Source organism: Diceros bicornis, chromosome 3 (assembly GCF_020826845.1).
Source record: "Diceros bicornis minor isolate mBicDic1 chromosome 3, mDicBic1.mat.cur, whole genome shotgun sequence".
Taxonomy (NCBI): domain Eukaryota; kingdom Metazoa; phylum Chordata; class Mammalia; order Perissodactyla; family Rhinocerotidae; genus Diceros; species Diceros bicornis.
The window spans coordinates 56,645,454-56,668,222 of record NC_080742.1 but is presented as its reverse complement, the minus strand read 5'-3'; the positions used below and the strand labels follow the sequence as shown (position 1 = coordinate 56,668,222).

At 37.6% G+C, this 22,769-nt stretch overlaps 1 protein-coding gene across 3 annotated transcripts in view; it reads left to right on the top strand.

Annotated features, from left to right (window-relative positions):
• The window catches only part of KBTBD2 (kelch repeat and BTB domain containing 2), a 49,086-nt gene extending 30,709 nt beyond the window's left edge, over positions 1–18,377 (top strand). For all 3 annotated transcript variants that reach the window (XM_058527919.1, XM_058527900.1, XM_058527909.1), the window contains 3 exons: positions 6,653–7,168; positions 12,818–12,983; positions 15,668–18,377. In XM_058527919.1, the coding sequence (XP_058383902.1) occupies positions 6,999–7,168; positions 12,818–12,983; positions 15,668–17,203 (1,872 nt within the window). In that variant the 5' untranslated portion in view covers positions 6,653–6,998 and the 3' untranslated portion in view covers positions 17,204–18,377. The remainder of the gene's footprint in view (positions 1–6,652; positions 7,169–12,817; positions 12,984–15,667) is intronic.
• Positions 18,378–22,769: the final 4,392 nt, after the last annotated feature.

Genomic DNA, 22,769 nt, shown 5'->3' with positions numbered 1-22,769 from the left:
TTGTTTTGATAACTTGAAAGCAAACTATTTCTGGCACCCATATTTTGTCCTCCGAAAGGAGAAATCTGTCTCCTCAGTGAAATGAAGAAAAGCTTGTTTTCTGCACAGGCATCAGCCTTCTCAAGATTAGTGTTTGTTGAACTAGTTTGTTTCATGATTTGTACCAACAAAATACTCCCTAAAAGTTTTGAATAAATTTGTCTAAAAAACTATTCACCCAGGGTGAAAAGAGAACTGTGTTTGAGTGCTCACACCTTGTAATTGGGACCCCTAGACCTGATATAGATGTGAAGATTCAGGAGTTGTGCCAGTGCCACAAAAAGCCTGACTAGTGAACGCATTAATAAAAATAATTGCAGATATTTATGTAGTAGTGCTGTGTGTCAGGCACTGTTCCAAGCTCTTGATGAAACTCCTTTAACCCTTAATCCATTAAGAAGAGCTCTATCTTTATCCCCCATTTTACAGATGAGCATACTACAGCACAGAAAGTAAAAAACTTAGAAAAGGTCAACTAATAAGTTGCAGAATTGGGCTTTCAACCCAAGTAATTTGGCTCCACTTTGATGCTTTTAATTTTTGGGCAATACTTGACATTCAGAATGCCTTAGATCCTTTCCAACAAAAGTTTTCAGTCTTCTGCATTGAGGTGTGTAGCATTAGAAGATGAATCACCACCTAAGTTAGTAAATACACAATTTGAAAGTGCTTCATGCAGATAATGACCTGTAGCCCACTGCCCTTCCTCTCTATCACTGTTTCATCCCTGCTGTATAATTTCTGTGCAGTCTTTGTTCACAACCTTCTCCCCATCTTTTTATCCTTCCTTTATTTAACATACACAGGCCAGTTAAGTGCTGATCAGTCTCATTTTCATGTTCAGTAGTTATTTAATCCTTTGTTCTTTCCCTGATCATCCAGGTCTTGCTTGGTTAGTGTTGGAAAAGCTTGCTTTGCTTCCTTTGTGTTTCTATAGCTACTTGGTGGAAGAGTACTACAAATGACACACCTGTGGAAATGAAAACTAGATTTCAAAGTGAAATTAGACACCTCCCTTCCCCCTAATAAAAACCACTGCCATCAGCCTCTGAAACCTTTAAAAGTATTTGGAATTATTTTTTAAAATTTCAACGTTTCATACCTTTTTCCAATTAATATTGGTTCCTGTTCTTTTAATATCAATATTCAGAGTTCATATAATGAATATAAAATTTATTATTAAACTATTTTTTAATTATGAGTATTATAGTAGTATTTACGTTGTATAGCTTTTCTTTGCAGATATACTTTTGGGCATATTTTGGCTTTTGCAGCCTGAGAACTTAAACACCTTTTTTATACTTTTGTTTTATAAGAAAGTAAGTGAGGATTTCATACAACCATCTTAAACTTCTGGATTACAAGTAATTTGGAAGTTGGATTTTTCTACATTACTGATTTTGTGTGAAAATGAAAAATTAGGTTAGCTCTGTGGAGATTTACTTTATAGTCACGTTGACAATTTAAGGGAGGAAAACCTATCGGTATAATTTTTCCGTAAGAGGTGTTTCAGATTTTTAAGTAGAATTGTATATGTTACTGTGGATTGCTGACTGATTGCTTTTTTTTAAATATCAATCTCAATTAATTTATAAATGTCCTACTTTTATAGGAAGCTCTTAGATTTAAAAATAAGTTGGTTGTTGTCCCGTATTATTTGCAGAAAGTCAGTGGGTAGAGAGTAGAAGAAAGGATCTCATTCTGTGTTAGCATTCTAACCTTATTCATTGCTATTCTCTGCTATCAAGCAAATCAATCAAAAACATTGAATTTAGCCTAGCACTTAGAAATAGGAGTAAGAGTATCCATAGTTTTTATATCAAAGTACATTGCACTTTATTAGATTCTGTATTTCATTATATCCTGTTCGTATGACTCCCATTTAATTCTTGTTGTAGTTGGCAATTTTCACTGTGGAATATGCTCTAATGTGCAATATGCTCTAATGACCAGCTTTGAAAGATAGAACTTTCCTATTAATTTTGAAGTGCCGAGTGCCAGGAATTGTGGCATGTGACAGTGATTTCCCAGTCTCTGGCCCTTGGTTCATCTAATGAATCCATGTGTCCACTAAATGATTTTACACAAGCATTTTCTTATATACATATGTTTTTCAAATCTATCTAAATGTAGTAGTTGATAAAATAGTGTTTTTGAGTCTATAACAGTTTTTTCTCATGGGTTTTTTTCAAAAAGTTATCTTGGAGGGGAATGTCCTTTTTTTTTCTTTTTTAACCTTAATAAAGAGTACTGACAGTAGATAAAAGAAAAAGTGTTTCAGAAGTCTGCTGAATCTGCAGTGGGTGGGGAAAGCAGTTGTGTGATTAGATAAGAAATGTTAAATATTTCAGTTGGAAAGAAAAGAATATATACAGGTTAGATTAACTCAGAATTATATATAATTCAGCTTTCCAGCATTTAAGGTTTGTACTTTTTTCCTTAGTTTTGTGATCTGAAAGGAAAACATTTTTCTAGGAAAAACAGCTTGAGTTATGCATGTTAGGTCACTGACTCTTAATATTTGATCAAGAAGAGGTCTGAAGCAGAGATTGGTGTGTGTGGCCTGCAGCCTACTTTTGTAAATAAAGTTATATTGAAACACAGTCATGTCCATTTGTTTACATATTGTCTTTTGCTGCTTTCATGGTACAACAGCAGAGTTAAGCATTTGAGACAGAGAGTTTATGGCTTGCAAAGCCTAAAATATTTTGTCTTTGTGATGAGAAGAGAGTAGTATACGTTTTGAACCACTATTAGCAGTGAAGCCAAGTGCCAGCTACCTCCTGTGTACTACAGTTTTTCTTATGGTAAAGAATAAAATTTCTTATACTTATGTCTCTATCAAAAGTTTGGGGGGCCGGCCCGGTGGCGTAGTGGTTAAGTGCGCGCGCTCCTCTGCGGCTGCCCAGGGTTCGGATCCTGGGTGCGCACCAACGCACCGCTTGTCAAGCCATGCTGTGGAGGCGTGCCATATAAAGTGGAGGAAGATGGGCACGGATGTTAGCCCAGGGCCAGTCTTCCTCAGGAAAAAAGAGGAGGATTGGCAGATGTTAGCTCAGGGCTGATCTTCCTCACACACACACACACACACAAAAAAAGTTTGGAAATGAAAGATCAAGACAGCTAGATTTCAAGAAAAATGTTTCTTATACTCAACTTGCTTCACTCGTTTGCCTGCTTCTTATGGCTTTTGAGTTTATCTAGAATAATTGGCTTTTAAAACACCCTGTTTTTAAATGATAGTCATGGTTTTGACTGTAGTCTGTAGTAAAAGTAAATGTACTTTGTATTTTGGAACTCTAGCGGTTGGCAGCTCTCAGTCTGAGTACTTAAGAGTGCAGTGACTAGCACTTAGTAAATACTCAATAAACTTCTAAGTTAAATTTAAGTAGCCATTAATATATAATAGAAAGTTAAACAGTTTCCTTGATACCTGAAAATTACTCAGTCTGAGGATGCTAACTTCTACAGATAACAGGATGTTATCTTATTGTGTGGCTTATTTTAAAGGTAATTTTACCTATAATACAGAATGATGTATGACACAATATATTCATTAAAAAGGGAAATTTGTAAAGTGTGTCAAATCACTAGTAATTAATATAGTACAGACTGAAATGTTTCAGAGTATTTAGGGTATTGGTTTCAAGTTTTGTTTTTAGAAGAGAAGGAATCTTGTTAGAGAAAATGTTCATGTTATGGGCATTTGAAGATAGTTGGTTGATCATCTTAAACTTTGCAGCTTTTCACATTCTTAGTTAATATATTTTGGAGTCTGTGTTCCCAGAGAAATGACAGTTTTGTTTTGAATTGTTCTAGATACAGATCTGTTTAAATTATTAAGTTTATTAATATATCTAATGACTTACTTTTTCTATTTTAATATTAAGATATCCTAAATAAAAATTATCTTATCAGGAAGAAAATATACCCTAGATTACAAAGGAAGGGATGGGAATTAGGAGTATATAAAGTAGTGATAATGAGGATTACATAAAGTCAGCTCACTGTAATTTTCTAAAAGCAGACTTCACTTGTTTTAATACAGTTTCATGTATATAAAAAAAATCTAGTAAAACCCAGACATAACAAATTAAATGGGGCCCAGAAAAGTCATTGCAAAAATCAGGTCATAGTATGAGGTTAAAGAAATGTCCACAGTGAGCCTGTATCGCTAGCCTGCAAGGCATTCTGGGGTCTGGCAGTGTGATCCAAATCCATCTTGGCCCTGGCCGTCAGTTCCTGTCACCTGGTTTAAATATGGATGGAGACATTTTTGGGTCCTGCAGCTGAGGTTAGGACTTTTGGTTTGTTAATGCACGCATTTCTGTAAGGTAAATTTCTAGAGGTAGAATTGATAGAGGTAGTAAGCATTTACAATGCCAAATATTATGCCTTCTGTAAGACTTCACTTGCAATTATGAAATTCAAAAAGTTAAAATCAAGTTTTTAAAAAAACTTTGCCTGCAAAACCTGACCTGAAGTAACATGAGGCTATTTATAGTATTATTTTTCACACTGTTCATATTTCCTGCCATGAGGATGGTAATATGTTCAATTATGAAGTGCTGCTCCAGACTCTTTGTGAGAGTCTTGTAATACATAGTATATGTACCACTATAAAATCTGAAAAGTTCTAAATTCCAGAACATACTAGCTCCAAGAGTTTTGAATGGGCTTGTAGGTATGTATTAACTTACACTCCTGGGTAATAATGCTTGTTTTCCCACACCCTCACTAACAGTAGGCCTTGCTGCATTATTAATATGTGAAAATAGCCAGTGATTTTTGCCTTAGAGGTTGTAGTAGTAGAACTTAGATTCGTAGTGTAACTTTCAGATTTAGCCTTAGAGGTTGTAGTAGTAGAACTTAGATTCGTAGTGTAACTTTCAGATTTAGCCTTAGAGGTTGTAGTAGTAGAACTTAGATTCGTAGTGTAACTTTCAGATTTGAAGAGCAAAGTCATTACCTTAGATGACCTGAAGTCTGACTCTGCCTTTGCACCTATTTTGGTTACTTCCATAGTTAACTTGGCTGGGAATTTGACTGTCTATATCAGGTTAGCTGTTCGTGTAGTAGTATAGTTTGGCAGGAAGTATAGTGTCATCTTCTCTTTGACATATGGATGATATTTTGTGAGAAAAAGTATTAGTGGTTCTAATGATGGTCATATTTATAGGTTTCATATCAACAGCACTCGACTTTGTTATTATGGGAACTGAGAGTTAGAAAAGAGGTGATAGTTTTTAGCTAACTATAACTGGCATTCCATATGGGTTTTCCCTTTTCTTTTCCTGATTTGTAATTCCTTTGCCGTATGTTGTAAATACTGATTTCCAATTAAAGTTAAACTTTAATTCAGCTGAAGTTTCTTTTGATGAATGGTATGCAGTATGCAGTATGACTAAAACCTAAGTTATTTTTTTTCCTTGAACAGGTAGCCAATTGTTCCAACATTATTTGTTGAAATAAGCCAGTCTTCCTAATTTGAAATGCCATGTTTATCATATCTAATTTCTTATGTTTACTTGGGTTTATTGTGGATTTGTATACATTTTAATATTTGATAAGAGTCATGAGGAAAAACTTGTTCTTTCTTCCCCTCAAATATCTTGGCAACTTTTGTGCATTTTTCCACATGAATCTTCTGCAAATAGGATTTAGATTGTATTTGTATTAAATTTACAGATTTTGGAGAACATCCATATTTGTATAATATGAAATCTTCTGTGTAGGAACACATCTCTATTTTAACGTGTATTATGTTTCCCCCCAGTAAAATTGTGTGTTCTTATAAAGATTTCTAGGAAGAAACCACTGTACGAAGAGATATATTGCATATACTTCCCTTACAGGATTGACTGCAAATTGTAAAAATATCTAGTTTATACTTTGGAAATAAACAAATTGAATCTGTTTACCAAATAGTTTAAGTAATTTAAATTAGCTATAACGCCTTTGCTAGTGCATTTAAAATATATCCCCAAAATGAGAATCTTCATGCAGGAGAAAGGGTTTTTTTTTCTCTTAATGTGTGGTCATGTACTGCCAGTAAACAAATAACTAGGAGATCTGGCTTTGCTGGTAATTTAGATTATTTATTTTTAAAGAACTTTAAAAATGTATGCTTGGGCCGGCCCCGTGGCTTAGCGGTTAAGTGCTCGCGCTCCGCTGCTGGCAGCCCGGGGTTTGATCCCGGGCGCGCACCAACACACCGATTCTCCGGCCATGTTGAGGCCACGTCCCACATACAGCAACTAGAAGGATGTGCAGCTATGACATACAACTATCTACTGGGGCTTTGGGGGAAAAATAAATAAATAAAATTATAAAAAAAAAAATGTATGCTTATTGATGTATTCCTTATTTTCTAGAATGTTTATATTTTGTATAGTAGGCAAAAAGTTAAAACTATAAAGGTTAATTTTCTTCAGCTTTTTTTTATTTTAAATGTAATAGATTTTTAAAATGTCTCTTTTCTCATGTTTTATTTTTTTTGGTAATGTCTAAAGTTGAACTTAAATGTAATTTATGTTTAAGTCTGCCATTCTAAACATTGTATTCTAAAAATGTACTGGTCTAGATACTCTAACTGAACTTTTTTTCTTTTTAGTTACTCCAGAGGATCCGCAGAACATAGAATGTTGCCACAAAATCTACCTCGTGTGTTATTCTCTTTGACTTATGAACTGCACAACAATTGCAAATTTGAGCAAGATGTCTGCAGACTGTGTTGAAAAACTCTGAAGAACCTAATTAACACAGGATGACCTAGGAGTGATTCTAAGCCTATAACAAGATACTGTTCATTAGTAAGTGTGTCAGTCGTGGTTCTGAATGCTACAGATAACAGCAAGCAGAGTTTCTCCTTTCTTTATTACTGAAGCGTTCACTTGACCTTCCATCAGTAAGACTGAGTTTTCTAATCTGTGCTTGGAAGATATTAATGGAATACAGTCATGTCCACTCAAGACGAGAGGCAGATCAATATTGAATATGCTGTGTCCTTGTTGGAACAGTTAAAACTGTTTTATGAACAGCAGTTGTTTACTGACATAGTGTTAATTGTTGAGGGTACTGAATTCCCTTGTCATAAGATGGTTCTTGCAACATGTAGCTCTTATTTTAGGTAAGTACTTTAATCTTGATTAGTTTGTAATTTCAAATGCAGAATGTTAGCTTATTTTAATGTTTTAATAGGAGTTCTTTTAAACATTATTTAAATATAAAAAAAATTAGATGTCTTAATGTGTTGCTTGAATTTTCTACTCAGATGATGTGGTGCTTGCCAGATCACTTCTTTGCATATATAAGTAAGAGACAGGTGAAAGAAGTTTTTACAAAGGTTTAAATACAAGAAATTTATTGAAATTAAAGTTTTAATGATGGGGAGGCAAAAAGATTCAGAATACTGTTTTTCCATTAAAAGAGAAAGACAAATGGAGTAATTTTCATTTTCTTGCGATTTTAAAATATTAAATTTACAAAACAGTGGTCATTGTTTATAAATTTAAGAGTTACAGTAGGCTCATTAATAACTTCTAGAGGATAATTGGTGCTGTATAGCCATGTTAAGGACTTTTATTTCCTTTGCAAAAATGTTTCTTTTTCTCACTCTTGGTTACTATTATCATTTGTGGTATCCTTTTAGCCTTACAAGGCTCCTTGTCAGATTTAAATATTTAATAATTAATAATGTTGGTGTTCTCTGTGCCTCAGAATATAGAAGTTGATTTAGTTATTTATTGTTTGCTAATTACAAATAAAGCTTAATTTTACATTTTTATGATCTTGGCAACTTTTAATCTTTTTAGAGTAGGTTTCTCTTTATTATGAGTTTTATGAGAGGAATAGAAGCTAAGGCCTAGAAATTCCTTTATTTGTTCTCCGCCCTTAGGTTGAATTTTTACTTGATACTTAGAAGGGAGAGGGTGAATAAAGATGAATGAAGGGTGGACCCGTATATTCCTAGTACAAATATTAGCGGTCCTAGTACAAATATTAGCGGCCATAAGTGGAGATCAGCAATGAAAGTTAATTTCTTCTGCTCTTTCGTGGCAGCTACAGACAGCTATAGTCAGGTTTAATCTTGACTTTTCAAGGCTAACATACATGAACGTGTAGAAACTTCATATTCCTCAGTGTAACACACCTCATGATAATTACAGAAGCTGAGGCCCAAATGCCAGTTGCCGTTGCTGTGCCTGCAATTTTTTCAGATTAAGCTGTGGATTTTTCATGCAATTTCAGACACTGATTTTCTTAGAAAGCTTAGCATATTTGCAAACAGTGGTTCTAAAACTTGGTTGATCATCAGAGTTCTCTTGCATACTTTTACTAATAGAGATTCTTGGGTTTTAAACCTAGAAATTCTGATTCAGTGGGTCTGGGTTAGAGTTTCAGAATTTGTATATTTAAAAGCTTCCTGGGCCGGCCCCCTGTGGCTTAGCGGTTAAGTGCTCCCGCTCCGCTACGGCGGCCCGGGTTCAGATCCCGGGCGCACACCGACGCACCGCTTCTCTGGCCATGCTGAGGCCGCATCCCACATACAGCAACTAGCAGGATGTGCAACTACAACAATCTACTGGGGCTTTGGGGAAAAAAAAAAGGAGGAGGATTGGCAGTAGATGTTAGCTCAGAGCCAGTCTTCCTCAGCAAAAAGAAGAGGATTAGCATGAATGTTAGCTCAGGGCTGATCTTCCTCACACACACACAAAAAAAGCTTCCCAAATGATTGTGATGTTCAGTTTTTTTTCCAGATCTATTGGCTTAGTAAATGATGTTAGAAATTTGAGGTTACAGATTCAGTCAATACCTAGACCCATTAGCTCTCCCTTTTTAATGGCCGTTAAGTATAAATTGATTGCCTATTATTGGAAAGACTTTATGCCATAGTTGTGGATTATCAGGTTGACATTTGTAATCATAGAGTAGAATCTTTTGTGGTAATAACCTTAGCTGTCATCTAGTCTAACTTTTAAATCTATGCAGAAATTCTATTTGTAATATTTTCTATATTGTTATCATCTTTATCAGGAGATAACGTGTAGGTTTATGTAGATGTCTTCCCTTTTTTTTCTTGCCTCATTAAGTTTGTTTGTGACTATGTAGGTAATACACTGTTCTTTTAAATTCTCTAGCCATGAGGTTATTATTTTTCTTTAACTGATTGGGTTGAAATTGGTTTTCCTGAAGACCAAGAAACTTAAATCTTACATTAATGTTACAATCTTAAAAAACAAGAGTCTTTTTAAGGCTGCTGTTATTTCCCTATCACTAGCTAGTTCCCTTCTTTACCATCCTTGGTCTTATGAGAAAATATTTTCTCCATAAAGCAAATCAGATAATAAGAAGTAGAAATAATAGTAAGTAGAAGGGATAGTCCAATACATGTTTGAGATTAAAGCCACATCCATCTTTAATATCCTGTGTCTGGGCCACTTTTGCAATACACAAGATGAAAACACTCATTTACTAATTTTTTTTCTGCCATATATATTTTTTCTCTGCACTGGATAAAGTATCGTATACTCCCACAATAATAATTTGATCTTTTCCTAAATGTTCTTCAACTGGATTCTGCTTTCAGGTTTGTAGACTTCAGTATCTTTGCATATAGTACAATCTTTACCATTGGAAATTTACCATTAGAAATTGTGCTTTTTGAACTAGATACATTCTTTGTGTGTGTGTGTGTGTGTGTGTGTGTGTGTGTGTGTGTGAGGAAGATTAGCCATGAGCTGACATCCGATGCCAGTCCTCCTCTTTTTGCTGAGGAAGATTGGCCCTGGGCTAATGTCCGTGCCCATGTTGCTCCACTTTATATGGGACACCGCCACAGCATGGCTTGACAAGCAGTGCATCTCTGCGCACCTGGCATCCGAACCTGCGAACCCTGGGCCGCCGAAGCGGAGCACGCGCACTTAACCGCTCAGCCATGGGGCGGCCCTAGCTACATTCTTCCTTTGAAGTTTGAGTTACCAGTTCCATCCCACTAAGAATCAATAAAACCCCTGAAATCAAAAGAACCTCTGGTATAGTAGTTTCTACTTCTTAGTAACATTTACAGTTCATTTTAGACCCCAAGTGAGAGAATTATTTCACAATTACTCAGTACCTCTTCCACTGTGGTACTTCAGCCTGTTATAATATTATGTAATTCAGTGTTTGCTGTTTCTTAAAAATGTCCATTTAAAATTTTCATGATCATGGGCTGACCTGGTGGCACAAGCGGTTAAGTGCAGTGCACTCTGCTGCGGCGGCCTGGGGTTCACTGGTTCGGATCTTGGGCGTGCACCGACGCACTGCTTGGCAAGCCATGCTGTGGAGGCATCCCATATGAAGTGGAGGAAGATGGGCACGGATGTTAGCCCAGGGCCAGTCTTTCTTAGCAAAAAAAGCGAGGAGGATTGGCAGGTGTTAGCTCAGGGCTGATCTTCCTCACAAAAAAAAAAATTTTCATGATCATGTCGGTTAGGCTTCTACTATCTCTGGTCTTCAGGAAGCACAGTTCTTTCCCAGAAGTCCATCATTCTGGTGTCATAAACTATAGTCTAGAATAACCAGTCTCAGTGTCATCTGGCTAGTCAGCTGTTTCGTTGCCCTACTCCCTCTTCCAAAGTCACTACCTTCTATTGGAATAGACTTGACCCCTAAATCTTTCATTTTTACTTGGAGTTCTTATAGTTCTTCTCCGGGTTTCTTTTAGTGATGTCCCATTCTCCCATGTCAGACAGGTGAAGCCAGTAGCAATAGGTGTTTTTAAAGAGTTTCTTGTTATGTCTTGGATGTTTTTCAAGAGCGCTTCCTGCTCTCCGTTGCTGGGTTTGGTTTATTTACAGCCATCCTGTATGCTTCAGGAGGTAGTCATCAACCACCCTGATTGTTGTTGTTCGTGCCACTCCTCCACTCCCTAACTGCCAAAGGTTTAGCTGCTGTCCACACTGCTCATTCTGAGCTACGCCAGAAGTCACCAGTGACTACCTAATTGCTTTCGCAGTGTTTGTTACCCTTGGCTCCCAGTTTTTGACGCCCCACCTCTCTTGCCCTGAGTGGCATTGTACTGGCCTGCTTGTTCTTATTTCTCTGATGAATCTTTCCCAACTTCTGTGATTCTTTTTTCTTTTTTACCCTAATCGAACTCTACCTCAGGTTGATCATTGGGATTCTGGGTGGATTTTTCTTTTAGTTTTTTTAGTCTCCCTCAGGTAACCTGTTCGGCTTTAACGTGTCACTTTGTAGATAATTCACAGTCTACTGCATTCATGCCTGACCTTCTCTAAAGTTCCAGTAATATTAAATACTTAACTGATTATTATTTCCATTTGACTCAACTGCCCTTATGTCTAATTAAATATATCCAAAATTTAACTCACTTTTTTTCCCAGGATTAACTTTCCTCCTTGAACTTACAGTTTTTCTCTCAATGGTTAACAATATTTTTTCAAGCATTTACTTGAAAATAAACGGGTAGCTTTGATTCTTTCCCTGCCTGCTTCTTACTCTATCCCATTCCTTATTTTCAGAAAATCACCACATCTTGTTGGTTCCTTGTAAAGCTTTTATATCCATTTCTGCCATCATAGCTCACATGCTTCTTACTTCTCATCTAGATTATTACAGTAGCCTCATAACCAGTTTTTCCATCTCTAGCCTTTGACCCTTGAGGTCTGTCAGTACAGAGTATTCATCCTAGAATATATTTTATTATGCTAATAAATCCATGCTCAAAACCCTTTGGTGTTCTCCACTTATCTACAAGAAAAAGCTCGGACTCCTATCTCTCATTTTAAAAGCCGTCTGTGATTTGACTGCCACTTGTCTTTCCAGTTCACTTTCCAGTGTCCTGCATAGGCCCTTATGTTCACCACGCTCCTGGAAAGAACAGTTCTTATGTTCTACCCTGACTCCCTGTTGCATCCGTTTTGATGCCTTCTTCATCTTGTCCTTGAAGGGCCCAGGCTAGTGACTGTTGTCATATCCACTTTTGATCACTACCGGCTTTTCTCTCCTATGTGTGCAGAAGTACTCTGTGCATTGGTTTTTCATCTCACCTTTCTATAGGCTTTCTACTTTGTATTCTCCATAACACTAATTGTCTTTCCAGTATAGTTTCCTATGTATAATAGATTTTTAGGAAACTATCTTGCATGTTTTTAAGAAATCTTTTGAGTAAATGAAATTTTATTGAGATATAATTTACATGTCATAAAATTCACCAATTTTAAGTATACAATTAAATGAATTTTAGTATATTTAAAGAGACGTACAACCATCTTGACAATCTACTTTGAAATATTTCTATCACCTTGTACCCATTTACAGTCACTTACCATTCTTGCAGCCCTAGGTAACTACTAATCTCTCTCTGTCTCTATATATTTGTTTTTGGGGACTTTTCATATACATGTAATCATATAATATGTGGTCTTTTGTATCTGCCTTCTTTAATTGAGCATAATGGTTATTTTGAGATTCGTCTGTGTTGTAGTATGTATCAATACTTAGTTCCTTTTTATTGCTAAATAGTATTCCATTGTATAAATATAAGGAGTAAATGAATTTTTATGTTTTCACTCAGGATGGCAGAGTGGAATAGTTTGGTATATCTTTGGCACTGGATTATACTTTTCTGTTGTCTCCCTCAAAAGTTTTCCTTTTAAGTTCTCCATCAGCAAATACCCTAAATAAACATCCCATGTTATCTAGTTTTTCTTTTTAGCCCTACATTTCTTTTATGCTAAACCTGTAAGCTTTGTTTTTCCCCTCTGTACTGTAGGGCCATGTTCATGAGTGGACTAAGTGAAAGCAAACAGACACACGTACACCTGAGGAATGTGGATGCAGCCACCTTACAGATAATAATAACTTATGCATACACGGGTAACTTGGCAATAAATGACAGCACTGTAGAACAGCTTTATGAAACAGCTTGCTTCCTGCAGGTAAGCAGTTTTTCTCTCAGTTATGTACATTTACTAGTTTATTTTTTTAAGACACAGTGTTTCATCGATGATGTCTTATATCTATGTAATTTTCTTATTGGATTTTGGAAGGTAAAAGTTTTCTTCTCTTTTTAAATATGTAAGGGAAAAACAAAATAGGATTTGATGAGGCAGTAATCTTATTTAGTTTTATGATGAGAACTTAATTAAAAAGATAGGTGAAAATTTCATACTGGTTTCATATTCTGCCTAATATACCCAAGAATTTAGATTTCAAGTAAAAGTAATTTTAACAGTTTATTAAATTTAAGTGCTTCCATTTTTTTTTTGCTAAAAGTTTAGATGTACTAATTTTTGATGGTATTACTTTTCATAAAAAATTTCAAGATTCTCAAATTATCAAACTTAAATATTTATAATAGCCATGTGACCATACTGAGCTATTAAGAAGTATTTAAAATAAAAAGTGATGATTGATATGTTTACATATGATAAATTTTTGCTCTGTATTTCCCCCTCAAAATTTTTTTAAATTTTAAGAGGAATATAAAAATATTTTCCTCATTCTTTTCCCTGTTTTGAAATAATACTTTGTATTTCAGAAACTGAAAGTTTCTTCAAGAGGAGAACGTTCAGTCTAAAGGTTAAATTTTGGGGGCACAGTTTGTGGTACCTAGTAGGTACTTGATAAATGTGTGCTGAATGAATGTGAATGACACTGGTTGAACACCAATACCTGAGTATAACTTTGGGAACCAGAACTCAGTCCGTGCCTTATGTAGCTGTCTTCCTTTTTAGTTCTGTTCTCTTTTTTCCCCCATAAAGTTGTACTGAGGCCATGGTAGCTTCCTGGTGTTTTAAGAATCAAAGGCATTCACATCTTAAATTGAAACTTGAAAGGGGGAAATGCCTACTGTAAGCACTGTCTTTCTACAGCTTGTAAGTTTTTATTACCTTTTTTAAAGCCAGGAACTAAAAGCAGGTGTTTTTTAGAATTGCCAGACAATTGAAGAATTTTAAGAAATTTGGATTCCAGAACACTTTGTTACTGTAAATAGTGACACTGTTCCTTATAATTTTTTTCTACCATGTTAATGAAACCCATATGCATATACTTGCCCAAATGTAAAACAGGACTCTGCCTCTTGGACTGGGTTGCCCTGGCAAGCCTGGATTGGGGCATTTTATGACTATCAACATGAATTTTGCTATTAGCCACATGAATTGGTAATGTTTTTATATGCCAGATGCTATACTAATGCTTTATATAGGTTCTTATCTAATCTTTACAGTAATCATTTGTAAGGATTTCCCTATTTTATACAAGAGAAAACTGAGGCTTAGAGAAGTAAAGCTACTTGTCTAATATTGTATGCGTACTGAAGCCAGGAACCTGACTTCTCACCGTAAACTGCTTCTAGTTAACCACTATGATGTTGAATTAGTATTTATTAGTAGGTAGCATTTCTGATTCAACTGAGATCTACTTTTCCTTCTTAAGAAAAAACAGATCTAGATAATGGAAGAATGACTAAGATGGGTCATTTAAATGTAGTAATGTATGACTGCACATGAGTGTATTTATTGTTCCTTTGGTTATCTTACCTCTCTAGATAAGAAAGGCAGATAATAACTACTCTTAGTCATTGTGCATGATTTTCTGGTTTTATATGACTATCGTGTCCATGTTGAGAAAACCAGATTCCAGCTACTGCACAATAATCATTTCTTTTACTATGATTTATTTACGTTGTTTTCATTTGGTTCTTTTTTTTAAAGCCTAGATAAGTATAGAATCATGAATTTCCTTACAGTTCCCGTAAGGCTATTTAGTTTTTTAAAGAGCCTATTTAATGTTATACTACCGGCTCCTAAATAGGGTGGTTAAGTAGGCCACTGGACAGAAAGAAGAAATTCAGGGGCCGGCCCGGTGGCGCAAGCGGTTAAGTGCGCGCGCTCCGCTGCGGCGGCCCGGGGTTCGCTGGTTCGGATCCTGGGCGCGCACCGACGCACTGCTTGGCAAGCCATGCTGTGGCGGCGTCCCATATAAAGTGGAGGAAGATGGGCACAGATGTTAGCCCAGGGCTGTCTTCCTCAGCAAAAAAAGAGGAGGATTGGCGGATGTTAGCTCAGGGCTGATCTCCTCACAAAAAAAAAAAAAAAAAGAAATTCAAAACTGTGCATAGTCTTCTGATTTCATTATTACTGGAAGACATTATCTCTTAGCCCAAACATATGTATGTAAAAATAAAACATTGGGGCCAGCCCCGTGGCTTAGTGGTTAAGTGCGCGTGCTCTGCTACTGGCAACCTGGGTTCGGATCCCTTGGGCGCGCCGACGCACCGCTTTTCCGGCCATGCTGAGGCCGCGTCCCACATACAGCAACTAGAAGGATGTGCAACTATGACATACAACTATCTATTGGGGCTTTGGGGGGGAAAAAAAAGGAGGAGGATTGGCAATAGATGTTAGCTCAGAGCCAGTCTTCCTCAGCAAAAAGAGGAGGACTGGCACGGATGTTAGCTCAGGGCTGATCTTCCTCACAAAAAAAATTAATTAATTAATTAAAAAAAATAAAAATAAAACATAGAGTATAGGGTTCTAATTAATATACCTGAGTCTTACATAAAAATAAAATTTGTCTATCCTGCCTTTATCAGCCTTTTTTTTCCTTCCCATTTTAGGTAGAAGATGTGTTACAACGTTGTCGAGAATATTTAATTAAAAAAATAAATGCAGAGAATTGTGTTCGATTGTTGAGTTTTGCTGATCTGTTCAGTTGTGAGGAATTAAAACAAAGTGCTAAAAGAATGGTGGAGCACAAGTTCACTGCTGTGTATCACCAGGAAGCTTTCATGCAGCTGTCACATGACTTACTGATAGACATTCTCAGTAGTGACAATTTAAATGTAGAAAAGGAAGAGACAGTTCGCGAAGCTGCTATGCTGTGGCTAGAGTACAACACAGAATCACGATCCCAGTATTTGTCTTCAGTTCTTAGCCAAATCAGAATTGATGCACTTTCAGAAGTAACACAGAGAGCTTGGTTTCAAGGTCTGCCACCCAATGATAAGTCTGTAGTGGTTCAAGGTCTGTATAAGTCCATGCCCAAGTTTTTCAAACCAAGGCTTGGAATGACTAAAGAGGAAATGATGATTTTCATTGAAGCATCTTCAGAAAATCCTTGTAGTCTTTACTCTTCTGTCTGTTACAGTCCCCAAGCAGAAAAAGTTTACAAGCTATGCAGTCCACCAGCTGATTTGCATAAGGTTGGGACCGTTGTAACTCCTGATAATGACATCTATATAGCGGGTGGTCAAGTTCCTCTGAAAAACACAAAAACAAATCACAGTAAAACAAGCAAACTTCAGACTGCCTTCAGAACTGTAAATTGCTTTTATTGGTTTGATGCACAGCAAAATACCTGGTTTCCAAAGACTCCGATGCTTTTCGTCCGCATAAAGCCATCTTTGGTTTGCTGTGAAGGCTATATCTATGCAATTGGAGGAGATAGTGTAGGTGGAGAACTTAATCGGAGGACCGTGGAAAGATATGACACTGAGAAGGATGAGTGGACGATGGTAAGCCCGTTGCCTTGTGCTTGGCAGTGGAGTGCAGCAGTTGTGGTTCATGACTGCATTTATGTGATGACATTGAACCTTATGTACTGTTATTTCCCAAGGTCTGATTCGTGGGTAGAAATGGCCATGAGACAGACTAGCAGGTCTTTTGCTTCAGCTGCAGCTTTTGGTGATAAAATTTTCTATATTGGAGGGTTGCACATTGCTACCAATTCTGGCATAAGACTCCCCTCCGGCACTGTAGATGGGTCTTCAGTAACTGTGGAAATTTATGATGTGAATAAAAATGAGTGGAAAATGGCAGCCAACATCCCTGCTAAGAGGTACTCGGACCCCTGTGTTAGAGCTGTTGTAATCTCAAATTCTCTGTGTGTGTTTATGCGAGAAACCCACTTAAATGAGAGAGCTAAATATGTCACCTACCAGTATGATCTGGAACTTGACCGGTGGTCCCTGCGGCAGCATATATCTGAACGTGTACTGTGGGACTTAGGGAGAGATTTTCGATGCACTGTGGGGAAACTTTATCCATCCTGCCTTGAAGAATCTCCGTGGAAACCCCCAACTTATCTTTTTTCACCGGATGGGACAGAGGAGTTTGAACTGGATGGAGAAATGGTTGCACTACCACCTGTATAGTTGGGGGGTTCAGGGAGTGCACGCCTGATTTATGTGCTTTGTCATTTTCTTTGCTAAACAAGAGAGGCTATGAAAGGACTAAATATGAGTACATAAAAATCTATCTTTGATAAATTTTATTTTTATGCCCTACTTAATATTTGCATCAGTATAATATATATCAGTGAGTCTTACAGAAAGATATGCTTCCATAATATGAAATAGATTATCCAATAATTGAGAAACTTTTATGTGTATCACGAGAGCATAAGAATCTGGATTATCTAACATTGATAGCCCTGTGTATGTACAGTTCAAAAAAGTTCACTAAAGTAGTTTCCTGTTCCTAGTGTGGTATATTGAAAATTGTGCTGAGGTTATTTTGGTACATGTATTTCATTCCCGTGCTTCTGTTCTGAAGTCCTGGAATACAGTTTTTTCAGTGTAATTAATTCAGCTGCACTTAACACTAATGTCCATGTTGGTATAGAAATGTTGTCTAAATCCTATACTATAGTTGAGGAAGATCTTCCATTTTATGGTATTGCACAAGGAAGCTATGACTGCAGGATCAGTCTAACTATACTATTAGGTGCATGTATTCTCTTTTCACTAACTTATACTTGTCTATCTAGAATACAGGTCTTCCAATCAGCTGGTCATTTACCAGGTGTGGACTTAAGTTGCTGGGCTTGCAATAAGAATTGCTAGTCCCTCATTGTGCGGGTCTGTGTGGAGCTTTAATCAGTAAATGCCTCCACTTTCTGTATTACATTAACATTAGCTCATGCATATAACTACCTGCTGCTGTTGTATTTCTCCATCTTAAAGATTAGAGTGGGTTAACCAGGTCATTACATCTTAATTTAATAACAAGCATTACTGTAGAGTGATTGTGTATAGATATCTGTTAGCTGTCAGGGTGTGTTTTTTAATAACCTGTTGTGTGTGGGGGGGTAGGATTAGAAAGGTGAACTGTTCAGGAATTCTCTGCACTAGCTGTGCGGAAGAGCAGATAACTAGTGCTGCTCTGGCATTAATCCCAGGAACCACTAGCAGTAGCGGGGTGCCGCCAATCTAACATGAGCACAGGTGCTTCATGACAAACATTACTAGCATGTTCAGCTGCATAATGTTCTGGCACTGTATTTTGAATGACATTAATTTATTAAATAAATTGTATATATTCAATATCTGTTTTTCTTTTGTGATGAGAATGGTGTAATGGTGTGCTTTTAGTTTTAATTTTGCTGGGTCGGTTTAGCTTGTTACAGGTGGTTTCTTCAGAATTTTGCTTGACATATATATATAGCAGGTATGGTGTAAAATATATATATATTTCCCTTTTTATTGTCTGATTTGAGCTTTACTGTATCAACAAACTACAGATGAAAGACAATGCCTTTCAATCTTAGTTGCGTACTAGAATCATCTGGGGTACTTGTAAAAGCTTGGGATGATGCCTGAGCCTCATCCGAAACAAAATGAACCACAGTCTTTGGTGGGTGGACCCAGCAACAGTATCTTTCAAGGCACCATTGGTGATTTTTTTCTGCAGTCCCATTGAGAACCCTTCGTTTAGGCGTTAAATATAAGGATTTGATTCTAGATCACCAGTCTTCCTAGAACACATTGTTGATCATGTTTACGAACTTTAACTGCCTCCTGCTGCCTACTGCCTGAAGTCCAAATTCTTGAGCACATTTAAGGCTCTCTGTAATTTGACTTTAAATTACCTTTACAGCCTTATCTTTTTTTTTTTTAAGTTTTTTAAAATTTATTTATTTTCCCCCCAAAGCCCCAGTAGATAGTTGTATGTCATAGCTGCACATCCTTCTAGTTGCTGTATGTGGGACACGGCCGCAGCATGGCCGGAGAAGCGGTGCGTTTGCGTGTGCCCGGGATCCGAACCCGGGCCGCCAGCAGCGGAGCGCATGCACCCAACCGCCAAGCCACAGGGCCGGCCCAGAGCCTTATCTTTAATTGTTTTCCCACAAGCCTTAACTTTTTTTTGTTGTGAGGAAGATCAGCTCTGAGCTAACATCCAGGCCAATCCTCCTCTTTTTGCTGAGAAAGACTGGCCTTGGGCTAACATCTGTGTCCATCTTCCTCTACTTTATATGGGACGCCGCCACAGCATGGCCTGACAAGCGGTGCATCGGTGCGTGCCTTCGATCTGCACCCCGGCCGCCAGCAGCGGAGTATGCGCACTTAACCACTACACCACGGGGCCAGCCCCACAAACTTTTAACTTCTAATTAGGCTTTTGCTATACTTTTCTGCCTTTGCCTATGCTACTTGCTCTACTCAGAATGGTCTTTTCATCTGCCTGTGGCTATCTCGCTGTATTATTCAAGATCTGTTTAAGGCAGTTTTTATAAATGAATGTTTCCCTGATAACCACCTCTTACCCTGTGCTGAAGAGAGTCCCTTCCCATATCCCTAGTGCCTTGTACCTTGATCTGTTAATTGTACCAATCATTCTATGTAGTATTTTTATTGGTCTTAATGCTTTTCTACAAAATGATTGATGTTTTTGAGGGTAAGGACTTCATATATAGCTGCATCCACCTACACTGTAGCATAGTTAGGTGATAAAAATGTTGAGGGGCCGGCCCGGTGGCACAAGCGGTTAAGTGCGCGCGCTCCGCTGCGGCGGCCCGGGGTTCGCTGGTTCGGATCCCGGGCGCGCACCGACGCACTGCTCGGTAAGCCATGCTGTGGCGGCGTCCCATATAAAGTGGAGGAAGATAGGCACAGATGTTAGCCCAGGGCCGTCTTCCTCAGCAAAAAAAGAGGAGGATTGGCGGATGTTAGCTCAGGGCTGATCTCCTCACAAAAAAAAAAAAAAAAATGTTGACTGAAAGCAGGTTTATCCAAAGGGCCTTGGGGCATTTGAAAGTCAAACCCAATATACCAAATTCTTTATTCTCATTAGTTGTTCCATTAGTCACCGTTTTTCTTCGCTTATGCTTCTCCATCCAGCTTAGATCTATTGTCTTAATACGTCTGCCACTCTCTTGGCAATATCCTAAACTCCTTTGCCTTACCATTTTATAACTGACAAAGCCTGAATCTAAGATGAGTTCAACTCTGTCTGCCTTATCTGATTACCATTGGGTTGCTGAGCACGGCTACAGAAAAACCACATGATGACACAGATTGGTGCCACTATATAATTTGCAGTCACCATCCTCAGCTAGGTCCTCAACATTAGCAAGCTGTCTTTCATTCTTCAAAACAATTTGAAATCTCCAGTCTCACTAAACATTCACCTTCCTCAACTCTCCTATTAGCAGATTATATTTCACAGTAGAAACAATAGAGGGGAAACTTCCTGAACTATTCATCGCCAAATCTATCTGTACCTGCATCTACTATAGGTTCTTTCTATTCAGAAAGAGAATAAGAGTATTAAGGATCTGTGTTAAAGATACCATCCTTTCCAACCTTCTTACCAAGTTTGCTCTGTGACTCCCCTGGCTCCCAGACTTGATTGTGCGCCAAAATCATGTCAGTTTCCAAACTTGCTTGTGCACCTGAATCATGTCAGGAACTTAAATACAGATTCCTGGACTCGACCCAAACCTTAAACTTTAAGCAGTCCTCCCCAGCTGATTCTTATGCATCTTTCTCATTCCTCCGCTATCTTCAACTTCTCTAATTGGTTTCTTCCTTTTCTTTAAACGTAACCAAACCTTTTAAAAAATCTTTCTCTCCTCAACTCTTTCCCTCTTTTCCCTTTTACAAACCTACTTTCTTGCCTGAATTGTCTTTTGATGAACTACATACCATCATTTGCCACAACCCATGTGAGACTGGTTTCTGCTACTATCACTCTACTGAAATTTGAACTTCAATTTTTTTTTTTTTTAAGTTCAGAGGCTACTTTGCTCGTTTTGTTTGACACATAGTAGTAGTTTACACTGCTGAACACTTGATCTGAAAGACTCTAAACTGGACTTGTGACATTGTGCTCCCCTGGTTTTCTTCCTACCTCTGCGGCCTTTCCTCAGACTCTTGCTGATTTCACCTCTAACCATCTCTTAAATCTTGTTCTTGTATTTACACATGCCCTAAGCCATACTGTTCACTTCAGTGTCTTATGTTGATGCTCTTCAGCCCAGACCTTCACCTGAGAGCCACACTTGGATGCTGTCTTAGCTTGGGCTGCTATAACAAAGTACCATAGACTAGGTGGCTTATGGACAACAGAGATTTATTTCTAGCAGTTCTGGAGGCTGGAAGTCTGAGATCGGGGTGCCAGCATGGTCAGGTTCTGACGAGGGTCCCCTGGGTTGCAGGCTGCCAACTTATATCCTCATGTGACAGAAGAAGATTTAGCAAGTTCTCTGGCCTCTTTCAAGGGCACTAATCAGACTTATGAGGGTTTTACCCTCGTGACCTAATTACTTCCCAATGGCCTCACCTCCCAATACCATCATCACATTGGGATTAGAGTTTCTACATATGAATTTTGGGGGCCCACAAACAGTCCAATTTGACTATCTCAAAGTTATCTCAAATTCAACATGTCTTAACATCTCCCTCCATCCCCACCTCACACCTGCTTCTGGTTCAGGTTCTGTCAGTAAATGGCACCATCATCCATCCTGTTGCTTAAGCCAGAATCTTGGAGGTTAAATTGGACTCTTCCTTGTCCCTCCACTCTGTATCATGTCAGTCACAAGGCCTTGTAGGTTCTCTTGAAAGTTTCTTTTGAGTTCACCCTCACTTCTGCCACATTAATCTGGAGCCCCTATCATCTCTCACCTGGAGAATTTAACGATTGCCTACGTCTCTTTTTTTTTAAAAAAAAAACAGCTTTATTGAACTATAATTCACATACCATACAATTCAGTGGTCTTCAGTATATTGACAGAGTTGTGCAACCACACAATCAATTGTAGAACATTTTATGACCCCCAAAACCTTTACCCACTCTCCATTTTCCCCCAAATGATCTCTATTGATACCCTTCTTTGCTCACACTTTCTCCACACTGCAATCAACTTACCTTTTTCAAATTTAATGTCATGCCTTTGCTTAGAGCTTTTATTGTCCTTAGAATAAAGTCCAAGTTCCTTTCTGATTTACAAGGCCTTCAGAATCTGGTCTCTGCTTACTTTTCTGGCCTAATTTCTTTCCTTATAGTTTACAAACTCACTAATTTGAGATTTTTAGTTGTTTTAATAAACCTTGTCCTTTTTCATATACACAGTTTTTTCTGCCTCAAACACTCTTCCTCTTTGGTTAGATCTAAAGTGACCATACATCCTAGTTTATGTCTATTTTCCCTTTCACTTTGAAGAGTGCCCCTATTTGGATGGTAAATGATATGGTAACCCTGGTTAAATTCAATTTACACTTCAGGTAACTTCCTTCAGGTGGCTTTATTATTTTAATTCTACTACTTCGGGTTTCCTTTTTTTAAATCTCAGTTTTACCCCATATTTCTAAACATTAATCAAACTATCTTATAGTTACTTGTTTTGATTGTCTTCACCACTGCTGAGAGGGCAAGGGCTTGTGTCTATTCTATTTATTTCTGTATCCTCAACATCGAGCAATGCCTGGCGCATAGTAG